General features: G+C 37.2%; 1 protein-coding gene across 3 annotated transcripts in view; it reads right to left on the bottom strand.

The window, feature by feature from the left end:
- Positions 1 to 867: 867 nt before the first annotated feature.
- GKAP1 (G kinase anchoring protein 1) overlaps positions 868 to 23,422 on the bottom strand; it is a 79,576-nt gene continuing 57,021 nt past the window's right edge. For 2 of the 3 annotated variants that reach the window (XM_055272126.2, XM_055272127.2), the window contains 5 exons: positions 16,610 to 16,711; positions 10,313 to 10,376; positions 4,201 to 4,271; positions 3,619 to 3,696; positions 868 to 1,187 (listed from right to left, as the gene is read on the bottom strand). In XM_055272126.2, the coding sequence (XP_055128101.1) occupies positions 1,140 to 1,187; positions 3,619 to 3,696; positions 4,201 to 4,271; positions 10,313 to 10,376; positions 16,610 to 16,711 (363 nt within the window). In that variant the 3' untranslated portion in view covers positions 868 to 1,139. The remainder of the gene's footprint in view (positions 1,188 to 3,618; positions 3,697 to 4,200; positions 4,272 to 10,312; positions 10,377 to 16,609; positions 16,712 to 23,422) is intronic. The other variant, XM_055272125.2, reaches the window with a different exon arrangement.

Here is a 23,422-nt window from a genome sequence, read left to right as displayed (position 1 = left end):
AGTGATCCTCTCACCTCAACCTCCTGTGTAGCTGGGGCTACAGGAACATGCCACCATGCCTGGCTACTTTTTTTTTAGAGACGGGGTCTCACCACGTTGCCCAGGATGGTCTCGAACTCCTGGGCTCAAGCGATCCTCCTACTGCTGCCTCCTAAAGTGCTGGGATTACAGGCATAAGCCACCATTCCCAGCCCACAGACTGTTTTTCATTCTGCCTGCCTGGACTGCCTGTCAATAAATTTACAGAAAAAGTATCTACCCTCTAAAAGCTATTTCATGCAAGTTTTCTCAATCACCAAACAATGTGTTTCACAGTCTACTATCTACGGTAATTTTTGCTCTTGTTTTACCCACCCCCACCTTCATTTTTTTTTTTTTTTTTTTTTTTGAGACAGAGTCTCTCTACGTCACCCAGCTCACTACAACCTCCACCTCCCAGGTTCAAGCGATTCTCCGGCCTCGGCCTCCCGCGTAACTGGAATTACAGGCGCACACCACCATGCATGGCTAATTTTTATATTTTTAGTAGAGACGGGTTTCACCATGTTGGCCAGGCTGGTCTCAAACTCCTGGCCAGGCTGGTCTCAAACTCCTGGCCTCAAGTGATCTGCCCACCTTGGCCTCCCAAAGTGCTGGGATTACAGGTGTTAGCCACCGCACCCGGCCTAACCACTCCCACCTTCTATTTCCCCCAAGCATAAGCTACTTGAGGGTATCAGCCATATTTCATCTTGCATGTCCTATAGGGTTTAGTGTGCAGAAAGTGCTGAGAAAATTTTCACTAAACTGAAAGGACCCAACTGATTGGCTGTGCTGTAAGCAAAAATACTTTCACGTTTCTGAAACTTAACAAATCAAACGTATTAGTGGAAGAGTAAATTAATTTTATTGACTGATGAAAAACTAAAGTGATAAGAAGTATGGATAGTAAACAACCACTGAATTCTGCTGGAATTCTCTATTTCTTCTTTTTCACTTTAAGCCAAAAGAAATAAAATTATAGACCATTACGGAGCTAGTTGCTTTTAGTTCCTTCAACAAAAACTGCATAGTTTAGCAGTTGCACAGCATTAAATATATACAACTTTGCAAAATCCTGAAAGTTTTAAACTTTGTGGTGACTTCAAAGGCTAATGTAATCACCTACACTGGTCGGATTCAGAGTTTCTTTTCCCTTTTCTGCCACCCTGTAAAAAAAAAAAATAGGGAAAATTATTTACGACATACCATTTTGGGACCACTTCATTTAAAAAATATAGACCAAAGGCATCTTGGAGTATGAGAAGTAAGCAATTTCTTTTTTGATTTTGTTGTAAATTTGAGTCTATATACTGCTACATTATTTTAATATGGTTATTTTTTATAAATGGTTAAGATTGGTTTTAGAAAAGTTACTTCTATTTGAGTAACAGTCTTGCCTTAGTAAGCTCACCAATATCTTATTTTTTTAGAACTTATTTTCACTGTTCCAGAATTAAAAATAAAGTTTTTGATCAATACTAAAATAAACAGTACATTTAATTTGTTCCATATGATCAGCAAATTTAGTAATTCAGTTCATTACCTTTTGGGTAATTCAATTTATAATTCAAGTTCTGTTGAGTTTTGCTCATATTAGCATTAGAAATTTGATTTTGTTCACTAGTGGATTGAAAACTAGGTTATGGTTTTCATATTGCTCAGTTGCATATATAAATTTGTATTTAATTTGCTCCATATGAAACATCGTTTGTGGTATTTGACTTGAGCCAAGGAAAAGGAAAGGCAGCATAAAGGACAAGAAGAGTTTTACATAAATATTTTAACATAACATAACATTTTCTGTTTTATTCTGATTTAAAAAGCAAATACTCATTATAGAAATATGGAAAGTACAAACATGCAAAGAATAAAATTAAAATCATCAATAGCTACTCTACCCCCTTCAATTTAACCATAAATAATGGTTTAATGTATTTACTTTATAATAGTTGTATGTATAGTTTTTCCCGTTTTTATAAACTATGGCAATGGTGTCCGAACTTAGTTGATCATCAGAATTACCTAAACAGTAATATTTTTAGAATTCTGACATCTAGGCTTTGTCCCACATCTATTTAATTGACTAACAATCTTTAATTCAAAGTTTCCAAATGATTCCAATGATCAGCCAAGTTTGGGAACTACTTTTTCTGTGGAAGTGCATCTCTTAAAGAGAGGTGGTTGTATCAGAGGCATATGGAGCCCAGACTCATTTGATAATGATGGCAGTTTCTCTTCATTTCTTTCATTCTTTTTCTGACTATAACCATTTCAACATCAACATTATAAAACAAAATGAATACGAATAGTTTTTTTGGAACAGGAGATGTGTAATGACATGTATTAAAAACAAGATTTCTAGTTAGCAGAAAAATAAAAATAAACTTAGCAAAAATATTTTTTGAAGTAGATACCCACCCACTATACATAAAACTCCTACCATGCTTCTCGATGAGATTTCTTAAAAATCCAAAACAACAAACACAGAAGAATCCTTTTCAAGGTCTCCCAGGTAAAGGGAATTCTCTTTCTGGGACTGATTCAATTTTAAAGCCAGGGCTAATCAACTGCTATGTTCTCCACACCATGAGTGGCTTTTGAGATTTTTTGGCTATGATTCCAGTTAATGTATTTTATATTATGATTTAGAAACACATATATATACACACACACATAAATATATCACACACACACACACACACACACACACACAAAAGCAAAAGCACTGGTATTTTTAATTGCTTCATCCTGGAACAAACTGCTCAATGCTAGCTTGTAAATGCAGAAGAAATGATATAATTAGAAAATTACTATTTTGCAATCACAAAAAAAGGCACAAATATCAATGGATGCTAAAGCCACTAGATGAAAAGGATATTCATACAATCTCAAAGTATCACCTCACATATTAATTATAAAAGGGAAAATATATAATTACAATGGAGATATCTAGGAGATATCACTGTATCCAAGTGATCAACCTTATAAACAGGACAATTGTCCTTTTGTGCCTTTCCCCAATATGATTCAATGGCATGTATGCTGTATCATCTATGTAGTACCAAGGATTTTATTTTATTTTATTTTATTTTTTTATTTATTTTTTGAGACTGAGTCTCGCTCTGTCACCCAGGCTGGAGTGCAGTGGCGCAATCTTGGCTCACTGCAAGCTCCGCCTCCTGGGTTCATGCCATTCTCCTGCCTCAGCCCCTCTGAGTAGCTGGGACTACAGGCGCCCGCCACCACGCCCGGCTAATTTTTTGTATTTTTAGTAGAGACGGGGTTTCACCGTGGTCTCGATCTCCTGACCTTGTGATCCTCCTGCCTCGGCCTCCCAAAGTGCTGGGATTACAAGCGTGAGCCACCGCACCCGGCCTAGTACCAAGGATTTTAATGAATTATGCTAGTTATTGCTGTATATAATAATGTCTAGAATAACATCTTCTACATTGTAAATTATATGACCAATAATAAAATTATCAATATATTTAGTGAATAAATTTTGGCCTAAGAATAAAATACTGCATTTATTCTCACACAGTATCTACTCCAAATGTATTATTTTGATAAAAACACTTATAAATTATAAAAGCATACCTGGTATTTGGCTAATTCTGCTTGTAATACTTTCACTTTAGATCTTTCTTGTTCTAATGCAGCATGAAGTGAAGTCACCTATAACCAAATATTCAATAAGAAAAAGACATTTTGGGGTTTTTGGCAAATATTCAATTCTTAACATATTCACAATGATAGGTTTTTGACAACTAAATGGATGAGTAACAGAGAAGCTCCCCCCATAATTTCCATTTGGTATTGTACACAGCTCTATATTAAAGATGGGGCAAACTGTCCTGAGAGAAGAAGACAATAAGGATGTGAAGGGGAGAAAAATAAAGCCCAGATACAGGGTAAGTTCTATCCGCCCTTTCTGTCTCTAAATTCATGGTTCATTAAAATACAGCCTTATCATCCCCCATTCTTCAGGGGGAAGGACATACCTACCTCCTTTAGTGCTGTAAACAGAATCTTCATTCATGGGCTATTACATAATAATAAAGTATAATTTATACTACTTCCTTACAGTGTTGATGAGCTGTATTTGTTTAGTTACGTTTAATAATTCAAGACTAAAGACAGCCTAAGAAAACCAGTCATGTATGCTCCACAGTTCCTTACCTGAATAGTGAGCTCATTCTTGATACTTTGTGATTCATCAACTTGCAGAAGTATTTCTGCCTTATCTTTCACTGACAAAAAAGGAAAAACAGTAGCACAGATTTTCCAGTCACTCAAATACTTTAACAATACTTCAGGGAACTAAGACACAGTAGTGCAGTTAGAACAATGATTTCCTGTCATACTTAAAGAATCTACTTCTTGACCTTGCATAGCTCTTACTTTTCACTGGTAAATTCTTTTTTGCTTGTTTGTTTTACATTTTCACCAGTAAATTCTGATCATCATCACCACAGCATTTTTTTCTTAGAAATTTTACATTTTCTTTTTTTTTTTTTTTTTTTTGAGACGGAGTCTCGCTCTGTCACCCAGGCTAGAGTGCAGTGGCGCAATCTCGGCTCACTGCAAGCTCTGCCTCCCAGGTTCACGCCATTCTCCTGCCTCAGCCTCTCCGAGTAGCTGGGACTACAGGCGCCTGCCACCACGCCCGGCTAATTTTTTTGTATTTTTAGTAGAGACGGGGTTTCACCGTGGTCTCGATCTCCTGACCTTGTGATCCGCCCGCCTCGGCCTCCCAAAGTACTGGGATTACAAGCATGAGCCACCGCGCCCAGCCTGAAATTTTACATTTTCTGTGGTGTTAAAATATTTATTGCTGGGCATGGTGGCTCGCACCTATAATCCCAGCACTTTGGGAGGCTGAGGTGGGCAGATCACTTGAAGCCAGGAGTTGGAGACCAGCCTGGCCAACATGGCAAAACCCTGTCTCTACTAAAAAATATTATACAAAAATTAACCAGGTGTGGTGGTGCATGCCTGTAATCCCAGCTACTTGGGAGGCTGAGGCATAAGGATCCCTTGAACTGGGTAGGTGGTGATTGCTGTGAGCCAAGATGGTGCCACTGCACTCCAGCCTGGGCGACAGAGAGAGACTCTGTCAATAAAAAAATACATATTTTTTAATTGCACAAATATGGTGCAAGAGTAATTTTTACATCTACTCTAAATAGGACAAGGATACAAGAAAACAAAATTTCAGATATGGGAAAAACTTGATAAATACCTTGACTAATCTTAAGGCATGATTTTAAAAACAATTATGGTAGTCCACACCTGTAATCCTAGCACTTTGGGAGGCTGAGGCAGGCAGATCACCTGAGGTCAGGGGTTCAAAATCAGCCTGGCCAACACAGCAAAATCCTGTCTCTAGTAAAAATACAAAAATTAGCCGGGCATGGTGGCACATTCCTGTAATCCCAGCTACTCGGGAGGCTGAGGCAGGAGAATCACTTGAACCCATGAGGCGGAGGCTGCAGTAAGCCAAGATCACGCCACTGCACTCCAGCCTGGGTGACAGAGTGAGACTCGTCTCAAAATAAATAAATAAAAACAATGTAGAGTGCTTTTTTTGTTGAATTGTTGGGGTAGTGAGCATACTATAATGCCAACAAAATTATTATTCTCTGAATAAATTTTCACACCAATAAGGCAATGTCAACTAAATGTAGCTCATATGATCACAAATGATCATATGACATGTGTGGTCTCTTAGAACTATTCATTTTTTCCTAGACACTTCTCTCTCTTGGGGGAAGCAAGATATCTATACTTTGGCCCTATGTTTCCTAAGCTTCAGAAATTTTCACATGGCTGAGAACTTCCTTAACTCATGGTAATGGCTAATGTATGAAAAACTAGCTCCTCACTTTGAAAACAAACTAGGAGAGACTAGAGAGGTAAAATTGTAATAAAATTAGCAAAGGAGGAAAATGAGTACTGATATCACCACAGCTCTGCAATGTAAGATTGTAGTTCAAATTTATTTTCATAGTTTAATATGATAAGATGAAACACCCTATCAAGAATCAGTTCAGTCTCTCAAGAATCAACCTGGGAACTTTTACAAATTATGCTTTCTACTCCTCCATCCCCAGGATTATAAACACTTGCTGAAAACTAGTGATTTTAAAGAGTTATGTAATATTTCAATTACAATCAGTTCTCCTATAATGCTTGTTTTGAAAACACAAATTTGTTTCAATGAGGTTGATGTATTAGGTAACAACTTGAACATAACACAAATTTTCAATACACTTATGTACAATTTTATGAACAGAGAAAACCACACCCACATGTACTCCTTGAATATCTACCAGCTACCTTGGTTCACTGTGTGTTAGGAACCACACCCATCTGGTCTGACAACTTTCCATCCTTCCACCATGTAGCAGTAACACACAAGCTGTAACCCTTCTGAGACCTACTTACCCACAAGCAAACTTCAGGTTTTCTTCAAGGTAAAGTGCCATATTTATGTAATATTTATGTATTTAATCATTTTAACATATGTAAAACTATGGTACTGTTTTTATTAGTTTCCCATCTTTTTTTCATGTGTCACTGACAACGTTTTTAAGTGCTATGCTTCTAACCTCCCTTTTTCTCGTAAGTATTGTGGGGTTTTTTTGTTTCTTTGAGACGGGTATATTAGTTCATTCTCACACTACTATAAAGAACTGCCTGAGAATGGGTAATTTATAAAGAAAAGAGGTTTAATTGACTAATAGTTCCACGTGGCTGGGAGGCCTCAGGATACTTACAATCATAGTAGAAGGCACCGCTTCACAAGGTAGCAAGAGAGAGAGTAAGTGCTGAGCGAAGAGGGAAGCCTCTTATAACACCATCAGATCTCGTGAGAACTCACTAACATGAGAATAGCATGGGGGAAAGCACCCCTATGATTCAATTATCTTCATCTGGTCCCACCCCTGACACTTGGGGATTATTACAATTCAAGGTGAGATTTGGGTGGAGACACAGAGCCAAACCATATCAACAGGGTCTCACTCTGTTGCCCAGGCTGGAGTGCAGTGGCAGGATTACAGCAGTCTCAGCCTCCTGGGCTCATGCGATCCTCCCACCTTAGCCTTCTAAGTAGCTGGGACCACAGGCGTGCACCACCATGCCAGGCTAATTTTTGTATATATAATTTTTGAGACAAGGTTTTGCCATGTTGCCCAGGCTGGTCTCGAACTCCTGGTCTCAAGCGATCTGCCTGTCTCAACCTCCCAAAGCTGGGATTACAGGTGATTACAGGTGTGAGCCACTGTGCCTGGCCATCTTGTGTGATTTTGCAGAGACTAGTGATTTTTAGGAACACATGCTGCATTATTACAGAACTGACCATATTTACATTTACATTATAAGTGTTACAAGTATTTTCATGTAACGATCCTATAAAATTCTACTTGGATTACTTATGCTATGGACACTGTTGTTACTGATAGCGATTTTTAATCTATTTTTGAGAGCAAGCTTTTATCAGTTAACTTTCTCAATTTCCACAGTGTTTTATGGGGAGGAAATATTATTTTATTTTTATATATTTAGAATTTATATATCCAATACGCAATGATACTCTTCATTTCTGCACTTAGAAATATATCTTCTAAATAACTTTTTTATTTTCATAATTTTGTTCATTAAAAGACCCACATGGAGATCAATAACATGCACAGGTCTAAATTAATCTCAGGATGCAGACATCTAAATGTCCAAATAATGTCTTTCCCCATAATTTTTTTTTTTTTTTTTTTGAGACAAAGTCTCACTCTATCAGCCAGGATGGAGTACAGTCGCGTGATCTTGGCTCATTGCAAACTCTGCCTCCTGTGTTCAAGTGATTCTTGCACTTCAGCCTCCCAAGTAGCTGGGATTATAGGCAAGCACCATCACACCTGGCTAATTTTTGTATTTTTAGTAGAGACAGGGTTTCACCATGTTGTCCAGGGTGGTCTCGAACTCCTAACCTCAAGTGATCCACCTGCCTCGGCCTCCCAAAGTGCTGGGATTATAGGCATGAGCCACTGCGCCTAGCTTCCCCCCTATAATTCTTTAACTTCTATTTGTGTAATAGTTAAGTTATAAAAAATATAAGGTTGAACCTACTTCAAGAGTATTCATGTTATGTTCAACTGGACATGATTTCTGATTTTTACTCATTGTTTGACAACTATTTTGTAATGTAGTTTAAATTTTGTTTGGACATTTCTATTCCAAGTATAGTCCTCCCTTGGTATATAATTGCTTGCAGGACCTCCCAAGGACACCAAAATCTAAAGATGCTTAAGTCCCTAATATAAAATGGTGTATATTTGCATAAAACGTATGCATATCCTTCTATATGCTTTAAATCATCTCTAGATTACTGGCTAGGCGCGGTGGCTCATGCCTGTAATCCCAACACTTTGGGAGGCCGAGGCGGGTGGATCACGAGGTCAGGAGATCAACACCATCCTGGCCAACATGGTGAAACCTCGTCTCTACTAAAAATACAAAAAAATTAGCCAGACGTGGTAGCAGGCGCCTGTAGTGCCAGCTACTCGGGAGGCTGAGGCAGGAGAACAGTGTGAACCTGGGAGGCGGAGCTTGCAGTGAGTGCCACCGCACTCCAGCCTGGGCGACAGAGAAAGACTCCTTCTCAAAAAATAAAAAATATAAATAAATAAATAAATATATATATTTAAAAAATGATCTCTAGATTACCTATAATACCTAATATGGCACAAATGCTATGTAAATAGCTGCTACACTGTACTGTTTAGGGAGTAATAACAAGAAAAAAGTCTGCACATGTACAATTTCAACAAATATATTTGTGATCCACAATTGACTGATCCACAGATGGGGAACCCACGGATATGGAGTGCTGACTATACCTTCACATCTGAAAACCATTTTTGGTATTTTGTTTTTTCATTTTTTCAAGGTGAATTTCACAATTTCTTAAGAGCTATACAATATTCACAGGAGCTATTTTTGGAGTTTCATTAGCATTTATTAATATGAAAACTGTTGATTATATTTAATTTTGTCTATTCAGAGAAAGATTTTCTCTTTTATGTCTTAATCTGTGTTTCTTATGGTTTATAATTTCCTTTGCCTAAGTCTCATACTAAAACATTAACATATATTTCCTTTTCTATTATGAATGTAAAATTTTCATAAAACTTTCAAGATAAGTGTCACTAGGTATATACACAGTGAGAAATGCAACTGATTTGGTGGGCTTTTGTATATCAGCTTTACTAATCTTATCATCTGTAATCATTTTTTCGATTGATTTCCTTGGCTTCCCGCTGGTAACCTCTTGTCAAAAGTTTACAGAGTAGAAGCAAAAGTATGAAGATGGTGGCGAGGGGAGAAGGAGAGAAGGAAACAAAAAGGAAAACCTAAAGTGATGACAGGCTGCCTCCTTCAATAACTGAAAAAGCAGAATCCTAAGCAAATGTTAGGCTTGTTTTCCCTCTAAATATAGTTCAGTAAGTTATAAGAATTGAAATTTTAAGAGTTTCTTTTACCTGAATAGTTATAAACTGGTATAAAACTAAGATGCTGTAAGAGTGACCTGTAATAATAACTTTATCAGCAACTATCCAGCTTTTTTTTTTTTTTTTTTTTGAGATAGTCTTGCTCTGTCCCCCAGGCTGCAAGTACAGTGGTGCAATCTCGGCTCACTGCAACCTCTGCCTCTCGAGTTCAAGCAATTCTCGTGCCTCAGTTTCCCGAGTAGCTGGGATTACAGGTGTGCACCACCACTCCTGGCTACTTTTTATATTTTTAGTAGAGACGGGGTTACACCATGTTGGCCAGGCTGGTCCCAAACTCCTGGCCTCAAGTGATCTGCCCACCTTGGCCTCCCAAAGTGCTAGGATTACAGGTGAGCCACCATGCTTGGCCAACTATCTAGCTTATATCACTCTGGGAAACCTTTCTACTTTGTTGAGTCTTTTTTTCAATTTCTTTATTGGCACATAATAATCGTATATATTTATGAGATGCATGTGATATTTTTATACAGGCATACAAAGTGTACTGATCAAATAGGTATTTAAGATATCCAGTAACTCAAACATTTATCATTTCTTTGTGTTGAGGGCACTTCAAATCTTTTCTTCTAGGTATTTTGAAATATACAAATTATTGTTAACTATAGTCACCCTATTGTGCTATCAAACACTTTTGTTGAGTTGGTAAATCACATATTTGAAAAAGTACCTTCAGATATTATTTAAGATAAATTTCTAATTACAAAAACATAAAATCCACTTACTTTCACCTTCCTGAAGCATTTTCAATAATTGTGCATTTCTTGCTTTCACTTCCTTATACTTTGCCTAACAGTCAAAGAAAAAAGATTTAGTTTTTTTAAAAGTAGTGATATAATTATTTACTGTCAACTTACAAAGCTCTGAATTCTAGGCTTGCTCAAAGATATAATTACTTTTGAAACAAACAGGATGGAGGAAAATGTATTCGGAACTATCTACAACTTAAATTAAGTCCCTGGCACAATAATATACATCAATATTATACGTGATTGAAAATTAAAGAAGAGAGGGATAAAAGTGGAGAAAACTTAGGATAATACTAAATTTTCCTAAATAATCTTCTTTTCTTCCTCAGATAAAACCCTTATACAAGTCAAAATAATTTGAATGAAAACCAAAAGGAAATGAGCCACAGTTCTAAAGCAGTACTGTCCGGCAATATACTAGGACTTTCTACATCTGCTCTGTATTTGTCACTGTCCAATATGCGACTACTGAAAGAACACTAGCAATGTGGCTAGTGTGACTGAAAAAAATGAATTTTTAATTTTAAACTTTAATTTTAAATTTAAAATGTGATAGACTTGTAGTGGATATTGAATTTTATAGGGCAGTTCTATACCTTCTCAGTTGAAGATTCACTAATCGTTTGTTATTTCACTAACTAATCACTGTTATAATTTTTGGCTGGCATGAATTAGTACTTTACCCAAATATCTTTCAACTCTTTTTCAATTTCTCTTTCCAGATGGCTTAGCTTCTTCTCACATTACATAAATGATACAAGTATACATTTATGAACAGAAAGGATTGTGTTCCCACATTAATATCCATATTTTAGGCAATTTTATCCCTATGCTACCCTTATTAAACATGTCTTATAACACTCTCTGTATCACTTATTTACTTTTTTTTTTTTTTTTGACACGGAGTCTCACTCTGTCACTCAGGCTGGAGTGCAGTAGCACGATCTCGGCTCACTGTAACCTTCGCCTCCTGGGTTCAAGCGATTTTTCTGGCTCAGCCTCCCTAGCAGCTGGTACTATAGGTGTGCGCCACCATGACTGGCTAATTTTTGTATTTTCAGTAGAGATGGGGTTTCACCACGTTGGCCAGGCTGGTCTTGAACTCCTGACCTCAAGTGATCCACCCGCCTTGGTCTCCCCGAAGTGCTGAGATTACAGGCGTGAGCCACTGCGCCCAGGCCTGAATCATTTACAAAGATTTAATACATTAATACATTAGAGAAAACAAAGCATTTAACATAGTATAGAAAAACAAAAACCTAAAGAAAACATTAACATAAGAAAAATCATTTTTTTTCCTCTCAACATACACACAGATATGTATAGAAGTTACCAGATTCAAATCTTTTTTAAAAACAAATTAAAATGTGTTTTAAGCCCAATAAAGATGGCTTTTACTAAATAGTACTCTGTCCATTAAATTGTTGATGATAAGTAAACAATGTTTTCTGAGTAATACTGCAGTGAATACAATAAACTGAAGTAAAGCACCATACTGAATATAAACGTAGGAAGACTGCTGAGAAGCTCAGAAACGAACAAGGGAAACCAGTCAAATGGAAACATAAAAACATAATGGGGGAAAACACATACACTCAACTACAACTATATTCGCTATGAATATAGAAATATTCATTGTGAATATGAAACTACACTCACTATGAAATTCCCACCCTCTGGGCTTCAACCTGTGTTAGTATTTCACCAGATTCTATCTCTGGCTCAAGCCTTTGTTCAAGGTCCAGATCAGTCTTCATGGAGGTACCTCTTATTCAAGGTTTAGGGTCTAAAATAGCTCATAAAGCAAAAATTGCAAATGAGCATGATTACCTGTGACAATTATTTGCACTGCTTAAAAACTGCATATATAAAAATATAAATGTATAAAATACCAGTAACATATTAGCTTATAATAAAGAGCACATATGAAATACATAACATTCTTGCTAGCATATTTAATTTCATGACAGCAAAGTTAATAAAATTAAATACACATGTGTTGTTACTGCACTGTGTCTAAAAAAGTAGCCATTTAAAACGCAACATATCCAAAATGAAATCTATTAGTTCCCATTCCCCAAACCAGTTAAAGACATGCTCTTCCTCTTACACTCTATACTTATCCATTGTTTTAGCAGACTGTCTTCACTCCAAGCCTCAGCAACACGCATCATCATCGCAAATATCTTCTCAATATCATCCCATAGCAGCTGCGTCATTTTACATTCCCACCAGCAGTGAACAGGTTCCAATTTCTCGATATCCTTGCCAGCACTTGTTATGTATACATTTTATTTTAAACCACAAATCTTATCTCCTCCCTTAGGCTTTTTAAAAAATCTATTTTTTAGGTATATACCCAGTAATGGGATAGCTGGGTCAAATGGTATTTCTAGTTCTAGATCCCTGAGGAATCGCCACACTGACTTCCACAGTGGTTGAACTAGTTTACAGTCCCACCAACAGTGTAAAAGTGTTCCTATTTCTCCACATCCTCTCCAGCACCTGTTGTTTCCTGACTTTTTAATGATCGCCATTCTAACTGGTGTGAGATGGTATCTCATTGTGGTTTTGATTTGCATTTCTCTGATGGCCAGTGATGATGAGCATTTTTTCATGTTTTTTGGCTGCATAAATGTCTTCTTTTCAGAAGTGTCTGTTCATGTCCTTCGCCCACTTTTTGATGGGGTTGTTTGTTTTTTTCTTGTAAATTTGTTTGAGTTCATTGTAGATTCTGGATATTAGTCCTTTGTCAGATGAGTCGGTTGCGAAAATTTTCTTCCATTTTGTAGGTTGCCTGTTCACTCTGATGGTAGTTTATTTTGCTATGCAGAAGCTCTTTAGTTTAATTAGAATCATGCTGCTATAAAGACACATGCACACGTATGTTTATTGCGGCACTATTCACAATAGCAAAGACTTGGAACTAACCCAAATGTCCAACAACGACAGACTGGATTAAGAAAATGTGGCACATATACACCACGGAATACTATGCGGCCATAAAAACTGATGAGTTCATGTCCTTTGTAGGAACATGGATGAAACTAGAAACCATCATTCTCAGTAAACTATTGCAAGGACAAAAAACCAAACACCGCATGTTCTCACTCATAGGTGGGAATTGAACAATGAGAACATATGGACACACGAAGGGGAACATCACACTCCGGGGACTGTTGTGGGGTGGGGGGAGGGGGGAGGGACAGCATTAGGAGATATACCTAATGCTAAATGATGAGTTAATGGTGCAGCACACCAACATGGCACATGGATACATATGTAACAAACCTGCACATTGTGCACATGTACCCTAAAACTTAAAGTATAATAATCATAAAAAAAAGAACAGAACAGCCAACACACTATACGATGGAAAGGAGCAAAATGAAGTACAGATGATAAGTGGTGCTTAACTTTATTAAGCCAAGTGAACACTATTACTGAAAGTCTGTATCTAACAAAGGCAAATTACTTTGCTGTAATCATGTTCATGAGCTGTCTTGTGGCTGCCAGTCAGGGCCTGCCACTCATCTAAGGGAAATGAAAGCCTTGAAAATGTTAATTAGATGTTACAGCCTGATCAATATTGAAGAACCTTTAATTTATAAGTTTCCACTATTTTCTTTGCAATGTCCTCACGTGTTTATAAGAACAAAAGCCATGGAATTGTGGCAACATGAAAAGGTCAGCCTGCTACATAAATTCTTTTGAAATCTTAGAAAAAAAAATCTATTTTTTAATCTATTATTCATCTCAAGTATTCGTCTTTGACTAATATTAATTCACATAAAAATTATTTATTCAATGCTTGTAACGTGCCAGGTACTTAATAATTATCATGTCACTTACCTTCTAAAGATTTTTAATGCCCTATTTTATTTTATTTTATTTTATTTTATTTATTTTTTCGAGATGGAGTCTCGCTCTGTCACCCAGGCTGGAGTGCATGGCACGATCTTAGCTCACTGCAACCTCCGCCTTCCAGGTTCAAGCGATTCTCCTGCCTCAGCATTCCAAGTAGCTGGGACTACAGGTGCGTGCCACCAAGCCTGGCTAATTTTTCATATTTTTAGTAGAGACAGGGTTTCATCATGTTAGCCTGGATGGTCTTGATCTCCTGACCTCGTGATCTGCCTGCCCCGGCCTCCCAAAGTGCTGGAATTAACAGGTGTGAGCCACCGCACCCGGCCTAAAGACCTCTCTAAAATCCAAATGCCTTCAAATTCTGAACCCAACTCATATCTGCAATCTCAACTTCTAGTTTCCTATTTCTCTGAATGTCAGCCACAATGTACCTTCCATCATATTCCCACGCCTTTGTACACACAATTCTCTCTACCTGGAAAAATCATCTTTTCTATGAGATCCTTACCAATTTTTGATAGCAGCAACTCATTCATTCCTTTGTCTGTTCTTCTGGAGCACTCTGTCATATCCTACACTGTACTGAAACTATTTACATGTTTATCTTCCCCATTAATCTATAAGCTTCTTGCTAACTCATCTTTGTATTCCCTGTGTCTAGTACAACAAAAGCAAAGGGAAATGTAAATGAAAAGCTAAGGTAAATGAATGGGTGCAGTCAAAAAAAGTTTTAGTAGGGATGATTCTTAAAGGCATGCGTAGAAGAAGAAGGGAAATGTAAGAACCATCAGGGCTGGAACTTGATTTATTTTTTTTCACTACCACATACACAGGGCGCAAAAAGTATCTGGCACATTATAGGCACTCAATAAATAATTGTTGAGTGAATTCATATTAGTAAAAAGGAATGATACTTGATATGAATAACGGATTTAAAAAATAGATTTTAAAAAAAAAAACCTAAGGGGAGAGGTACAATTTGTAGTTAAAAATACATTGTATACATCACAAGTGCTGGAAAGGATGTGGAGAAATTGGAACCTTTGTTCACTCCTGGTGGGAATGTACAATGACACGGGTGCCATGGAAGTTTGGCAGTTCCTCGAAAAGTTAAACGTGGAATTATATAATCCAGCAATTCCACTCTTAGGTATGTACACACCCAAAAGAACTGAAAGCAAGGACTCAGATACTTATGCACCAGTAAACAAAATATATACACACAATGAAAAATTATTCAGCTATAATACGTGATGAAATTCTGACACATGCTACAACGTGGATGAACCTTAAAAACATTATGCTAGGCCAGGCACAGTGGCTCATGCCTGTAATCACAACACCCTGAGAGGCTGAAGTGAGCAGATCACAAGGTAAGGAGTTCGAGACCAGCCTGGTCAACACAGTGAAACCCCGTCTCTACTAAAAATGCAAAAATTAGCCAGGCATGGTGGCGCGGGCATGGTGGCACGAACCTGTAGTCCCAGCTACTTGGGAGGCTGAGGCAGAAGAATTGCTTGAACCCGGGAGGTGGAGGTTGTGGTGAGCCACTGTGCCACTCACTCCAGCCCGGGCAGCAGAGCGAGACTCTGTCTCACAAAAACCAACCAAACAAAAAAACCACATTATGCTAAGTGAATACGCCACACGTAAGAGGATAAACACTGTATGATTCCACTTACATGTGGTACCTAGAATAGGCAAATCCATAGAAATTAGAGGTTACCGGGGTGTGGAAAATGAGAATGGGGAGTTCTTTGTGGGTTAAGAGTTTCAGCCTGGGATGATGAAAAAGTTCTGGAAATAGACAGTGGTGACGGTTACACAATACTGTGTAAAGGTACTTAATGCCCCACTGAACTGTACACTTTAAATGGTTATGTTACATGTATTTTACAACAACAAAAATAAATTATACTATGTGAAAACTATACCACAATAAAGTGGATTTTTAAAAAACAAAATACAACCAGGCATGGTAGCTCACGCCTGTAATCCCAGCACTTTGGGAGGCTGGGGTGGGCGGATCTCTTGAGGCCAGGAGTTCGTGACCAGCCCGGCCAACCGGGCATGGTGGCTCATGCTTGTAATCCCAGCTACTCAGGGCAGGAGAATAGCTTGAACCCAGGCGGAGGTTGCACTGAGCTGAGATCATGCCATTGCACTCCAGCCTGAGCAACAGAATGAGACTCCATCTCAAACAACAACAACAACAACAACAACATAAATAAATAAATAAATAAATAATCATTCAGACTTTAAACCATTAATCGAAGAGTTTAAGAACATAAAAAATAGAATGACTATTCCCATGATTGCGTATTAAACATATTTACATATAAGAAAAACAGAAAACGTGAAAATTTATAGAATTATTTTCTTTAACAACAGTAAATGGACACAAACCTCCCACTGAGTGATTACATTTTTCAGCTTCTGGATTTCAGCATCTTTCCTTTCAAGCTCTAACTTTAGTCTTTCAATTCTTCCATCTTTCAGAACCACTTCCTGAAAAGAGAGAAACAACACTTTAGGACTTTGATTATTCTGCTAATCCTGGTTTATAATATTCCTTTGTGAAAAGTTTAAGGGGAAAAATTCTGACCTTAATTTTCTGAGGCCACCTTATGCTGCTGACTACATTTCTACTTTTACTCAATTATATAATCCTAATACATACAATGCAAGCAAGGAAGTATTTACAATTAACCCAAACATACTGACAAACAATATCAGAGCTTTCAAAGGATATTTCTATCCTGGAACAAACATATTAAAAGTGCTCTGTGACAAGTTGTTATTAGTCTATCTTAAAAATTCAAAAATTCAAAAAATGACTAAAAATACAAAATAAATAAAAAATACAAAAACTAAAATAAATAGCTTTTCGTTATATTAGCAATTAACAGGTAGAAGACATAATAGAAAAATAATTTCCTCACAACAGCAAGAAAAACTAACCAGAACAATAAAACTAAGAAGTGATCAGGACCAACACTAAGAAATTTATAAAATCTTGAAAATGACATGGAACAAAGTATGGTTTGTAAATAGGAAGGCTACAGGTTACTTTGTAAGTTCAATAACATTTCAATAGAAATCCCAATAGGATGTTGTTCTTCAGAACTTAAAAAGATAATAAGACTTCATCTGGAGAATTCAGGATAGAAGCAAACAAAAAGTTAATTTGATGAAGAATTATATAAGGCAAAATAAATAAAATCATGGAACCTAGGTTGATAGAACAACATACCAGAAAAGAAATCCAGAAAGAGACTTCAGATACAAGAATTTATTGTAATGTAAGGATGATACTTTTAAAAAGTGAGAAAATGCTGAATTACAGAATAATGGTAGGTTATAGGACAAATGGCTAACTGGGAAAAATCAGGTTAAATCCCTGTCATCTTGCACCATATACCAAAATAAACAAATTTAGTGTAAAAAAAAAATCACCCCAAAGTCATACTTTTGATGAGAATATAAATGGTTCTATTTATCTAAGGAGTAATGTGGCAACATCAATGTAGTACTCTACAAATACTCACTGAGCATCTAACTTCTAGGAGCTGGGTACACCATGGTGAACAGAACTGAAAAGATTCTGTGTTTCTTTTCTAGATTAGTAAAGCTCTCAACTGGTGACACTTAAATTGAACCTTGTGTGATGGGTAGGAGCTGGCTAAGTAAAAAGGGGAAGTGAGAGCTTTCCAGGTAGAAAGAACAGTATGTTTAAAGGCCTTGCAGGAAGGACGGGCCTGGAGAATTTGAAGAAAAAAATAAGCCAGTATGGTAAGATAGTGAGGGGGAAGATGGTACAAGATGACTTTGGAAAAGCCAGTAGAGACCTGATCCTGGAGGGCCTTGTAAGCCGTAAGCCGTAAGAACAGTCTGCACATTATTCTGAGTAAAATACAAAGCAGTGAAGGATTTTGAACAGGACTGCTAGGTTAGATTTGACTGTGTGAGACCTATGTTTATAAAGGATCCCTTTTCATGCTGTGTGGAAATGAAAGGGAGTGAGGTAAGACAGCTGGAAAGATCCTTTAATTACTACTCTAACCCCAGGTCAAATAAGACTATGCTTTGGATTAGGGTGAAAGCAGTATAAATAGAGAGAAGTATATTTGAGAAATAATCTGGAGGTAGCATTTGATGAAAGGTTGAAAGAATGTGGCAGGTGAGGAAGATGAACACTACAATCTAAGTTTCTAGTTTAAGCAATGAGGTGAGTAGGTCAAAATTAGAAATATATTACTATTAAGTTCTGGAATCTCACCTCTAGGAATTTATCTCCAATAGATAAATGAGGTGGGGAAGTATCTATGAAAAGAGTTCATTGTAGATTTGTCACAACAAAAAACTGGACATCAATTTAAATGCCAAACAATAGGATACAGGTTAAATATATAGCAAATTCAAAAACTAAAAACTAAGTCACTAAAAATGGTGATATAGAGCTATAAAATAATATTTGCATGATTCCAAAGTTGTAATGTGTGCAAAGAAAAAATTCTGGAAGAACATACACCAAAACTTTAACTGTCGTGAACATGGGGTTATCAAAGATTTTACTTTATTGTTTAAAATCTCCTTTTATCAAAATTATTTTATACTGAGTAAATAATCATGGAATAATACTGTTTTACTTTTGAATAAAAATAAACCATATAAGTATTTTTAGAAATCTTGATGAATATGATTATCATCTTTGAATAAGAAGCCCTTCTGAAATTGACATCAAAAAAAGAGGAAAAATGGAAAAGATTGATAGATGTGATTTGATGAAAGATCTCAAAAAAAAAAAAACCACTGTAACAAAATAAAAAGGTAAAGGAAAAACAAAATAAATTGCAACCAATATGACAGACATATGACCAACAAATATGAAAAAAAGTACAATCTCACTAGTAAGCAAATCCAGGTTTTATCAAACTGGTACTTTTTTTTTTTTTTTGAGACGAAGTCTCCATCTTATCTCCCAGGCTAGAGTACAGTGGTGTGATCTCAGCTCACTGCAACCTCCGTCTCTTGGGTTCAAGCGATTCTCCTGCCTCAGTCTCCCAAGTAGCTGGGATTACAGGCGCCTGCCACCACTCCTGGCTAATTTTTGTATTTTTACTAGAGACAGGGTTTCACCATGTTGGCCAGGCTGGTCTTGAACTCCCGATCTCAGGCGATCCACCTGCCTCGGCCTCCCAAAGTGCTGGGATTACAGGCGTGACCCACCGCACCCAGCCTAACTGGTACATTAAAAATTTTTTTTTTTCTTAGTGTAATTGGAGGCAATTTACCTATAAACTGAATTATTTCATGTATAAGAATTAATGTCCCAGGCACAGTGGCTCATGCCTGTAATCTCAGCACTTTGGGAGGCCAAGGTGAGCAGATCACCAGAGGTTGGGAGTTTGAGACCAGCCTGGCCAACATGGTGATCCTCTACTAAAAATACAAAAATTAGCTGAGTGTGGTGGCACATGCCTGTAATCCCAGACACTCGAGAGGCTGAGGCACAAGGATGGCTTGAACCTGGAGGACGAAGGTTGCAGTGAGCTGAGATTGCGCCACTGCACTCCACCCTGGGCGACACAGTGAGACTCCATCTCAAAAAAAAAAAAAAAAAAAAAGAAAGAAAACAAAAAGAATTAATGTCCTGAATGCTCACCATTTGTATTTAACTGAAAAAGTGGTCCATCTAACAGTTTCTACATTAATGAGGGAGAAAGAATACATCCATAGTAAGACCACACCAAATTATCAGTACTGTAGTAGTTTTCTCTAGGTGAATGAGATTAGGGTCATTTTTCTCCCACTACATCTGAAAACTGGGGATGATAATGATACCCACCAACTTCATAGTTAGTTGTTAATAATCAAATGAGATCATGCATTTTAAGTATTTAACACAGTGCCTGGCATATACATAACAAACCCTCAAATACTTATTTTTGCCATTATCATTTCTTCATTTTACTTATCAGTAGTTCCTAAAATTTCTACAAGAGATACTACTTTTTAAAACAAAGTCGTATTGTTTTAATGTATACTCATTTTCAATGAAGTCCTACATTTCAATAAATACCTTTTTTTTTTTTTTTTTTGAGACGGAGTCTCGCTCTGTCGCCCAGGCTGGAGTGCAGTGGCACAATTTCAGCTCACTGCAAGCTCCGCCTCCTGAGTTCACGCCATTCTCCTGCCTCAGCCTCCCGAGTAGCTGGGACTACAGCCGCCCGCCACCACGCCTGGCTAATTTTTTGTATTTTTAGTAGAGATGGGGTTTCACCGTTTTAGCCAGGATGGTCTCAATCTCCTGACCTCGTGATCCGCCCGCCCCGGCCTCCCAAAGTGCTGGGATTACAGGCGTGAGCCACTGCGCCCGGCGTAGTACCTTTTAAAAAGTATCTTCTAAGTAGAAAATATTATACTAAAATGAGGATGAAAAGATGTACAAGATAAAGTCTATGCTGACAAGGGATCTGTAATCTATTAAAAATGACAGGGAAAATGTGCAGTGTGAAATGTGCCATAAGAAAAACAAAATGCTATGGGGTACAGAAAAAGGAAAATTATATCCAGGTTTTCTGTGTCTCAGGTTTGGGGTTCAGCTGGGGCAGTGACAGAGAGCTTCTGGGAGGAGATGGCATGTGAAATGAATGAAATGAACCTTGAATAAAGCTGGGACATACCCAGCATTCTGTGACAGGAGTGGTCTGCTCCAGCTAGAATAAAAATTGGAAGAGTACAAACAGCTAAAGTTAATTAAGTTAAGGATATCCTGTATAACAATGTTTTCGAACTTATTTGACAGTGACCTATGATAGGAATGTTTTATACAGACACACAGACACATGAACACATAGAAACAAATTTCTCAAAATATAAATAGGTGTCACATATTCTGACACTTTCTCCTGTCCCATTTTTTTGGTAGCAATCTACAAAACTGATTTTAGGACCTATTGAATGGACTGGGAAACTCAGTTTGAAAAGCACAGCCTAAGGACTTTAGGTGTCAGGTCAAGGACACTGTACTTAATTCAACAGACACTGAAGTTTAAGGGCACAGCATGGCATGATGGAAGTAATGACTTATAAAAAGGCATTAGTTAGCAGGGTGTAACACATTATACGGCATTAAAGGCAAGAAACAGAAAGATTGGTTAGATTACTGAAATAATGCCAGTAAGAGATAATGAGAGCCTAAATTAGAGAAATGTTGGTAAGAATGGAAACAAAGATCTGAAAAATGTTTCAAAGATTTAAAACTCTAAAAATCTTGAAAAACAGAAAAGTGAAAAATAAAAGTGTAGAATCTGGATATCTAGATAAAACGAGGAAACCAAAAACTGAAATGACAGAAGTCAAGCCAAATGCTTGGTATGGAGAGGAAGATGATGAGCCTGGGTTTGAACACAGTGAGACTAAGGTATCCATCAAACAACAGGATGGAATATGCCACAAGGGTCATTAATAAAACAGAGCCCCGAAGGCCACAAGAGGGGACAGGATCAGGGATGACTGATCTACCTAGCGCTGGTGCAGTTATGGAGAAATTAGTAATCTCACATCCTGCTGCTAGAAGACAATATGTTGAATGCACCAAGAGCAACACAGAGGCTTATATCCTTTGATTCAATTACTATCTTAAAAAATCTATTCCAAGGAAATGATCCACCAAAAAATTAAATGTATGATCAGTGAGTATCAAGCCATCAATTCTAAACAATGTTCAATAATAGGGCAAATACCAAGCAACTTACAGCATGTTGATTTGGCAGGATATAACACCTGGTTTACAAAAGGGGTTAGAAAACTAGATTCATTATTGTTGTAATTATTTTAAAATACCTATGCATCTAGGCATTTTCCTAGAAAAACACTATTCAAAACTGAAACTAGGCTGGACACAGTGGCTCATGCCTATAATCTCATCAATTTGGGAGGCTGAGGCAGGCAGATCACTTGAGGTCAGAAGTTCGAGACCAGCCTGGCCAACATGGCAAAACCCTGTCTCTACTAAATAAATAAATAAATAAATAATAAATTAGCTGGGCATGGTGGTGCATGCCAGTAATCCCAGTTACTTGGGAGGCTGAGGCAGGAGCATTGCTTGAACCCAGGAGGTGAAGGTTGTAGTGAGCCAAGATAGCGTTACAGAACTCCAGCCAGGAGACAGACTCCATCTCCCAAAAAAAAAAAAAAAAAAAAAAAAAAACTGAAAGACAGACTTAGGGTTGGTTTACTTTTCACCTTTAAAAATGCCTAATATGTTAATGTATGCACAGTTAAAAAGGATTTTAACCTTGGAAAGCAGAAGAGCTTTCTCTCTCTGAGAAAGGAGCACACTGGGTAGAGGAAAGAAGTATATACAGAAAGAGAAGTGGAGAATTCTTTAAATGGCATGAATCCTCTTTTCTCTCCTTTACACTTAATGAAAGCTATGAAAAACTTCTAATTTTTTAATTTATGAAAAATTTCACATATGCAAAAGAATTTTATGTATGACACATTAGATAAAAAGAAAAATAAACCAAAAAGCAGATTAAGAATTTGAACATTACCAATACCTTGGCAGCCCCCATATGCCTCTCCCCAATCATACCCCTTTTCCCTCCTCTCCTGAGGATATCCATGATTACAGATTTTGTCATTCTTTTCCTTTGTTAAAGTATTTTACTACATGTGCATGAAGCCCTGAGTAATGTATTAAATTTCTATTTTTAATTTTTATTTATTTTTTTGAGACAGGGTCTTGCTTCAATGCCCAGGCTGGAAGGCAGTGGCATGATCACAGCTCTATGCAGCCTTGACTTCTCAGGTTCAATCAATCCTCCCACCTCAGCCTTCTGAGTAGCTGAAACTACTGGTGCATGCCAACACACCTGGATAATTTTTTTTTGGTAGAGACAGGGTTATTTAAAAAAAATTTATATGAATGTCATCAAATTATTATTTGGTGACTTGTGTTTTTCATTAAATGCTATGCTCTTGATATGCATCCATGTTGCTATGTATAACTACAACTTATTCACTTCTCCTATTTGTTTGCTATTACAAACAACTGAGTTTTGAACATTTTTTTTGGACATGTCTTCAGGGTTTAATCTAGGAGTAGAATTTCTAGAACATAAGGTCATGCCCATTATCTTCAACTTTAAAAGTGAATGCCAAATTGTTTTCCAAAATGGTTAGACCAATTTACATTCCCCACTAGTAGTA

This window comes from Symphalangus syndactylus, chromosome 3, assembly GCF_028878055.3.
Source record: "Symphalangus syndactylus isolate Jambi chromosome 3, NHGRI_mSymSyn1-v2.1_pri, whole genome shotgun sequence".
Lineage (NCBI taxonomy): Eukaryota > Metazoa > Chordata > Mammalia > Primates > Hylobatidae > Symphalangus > Symphalangus syndactylus.
Note: the sequence above shows the minus strand (reverse complement) of the source record. Positions and strands in the feature narration are given on the sequence as shown.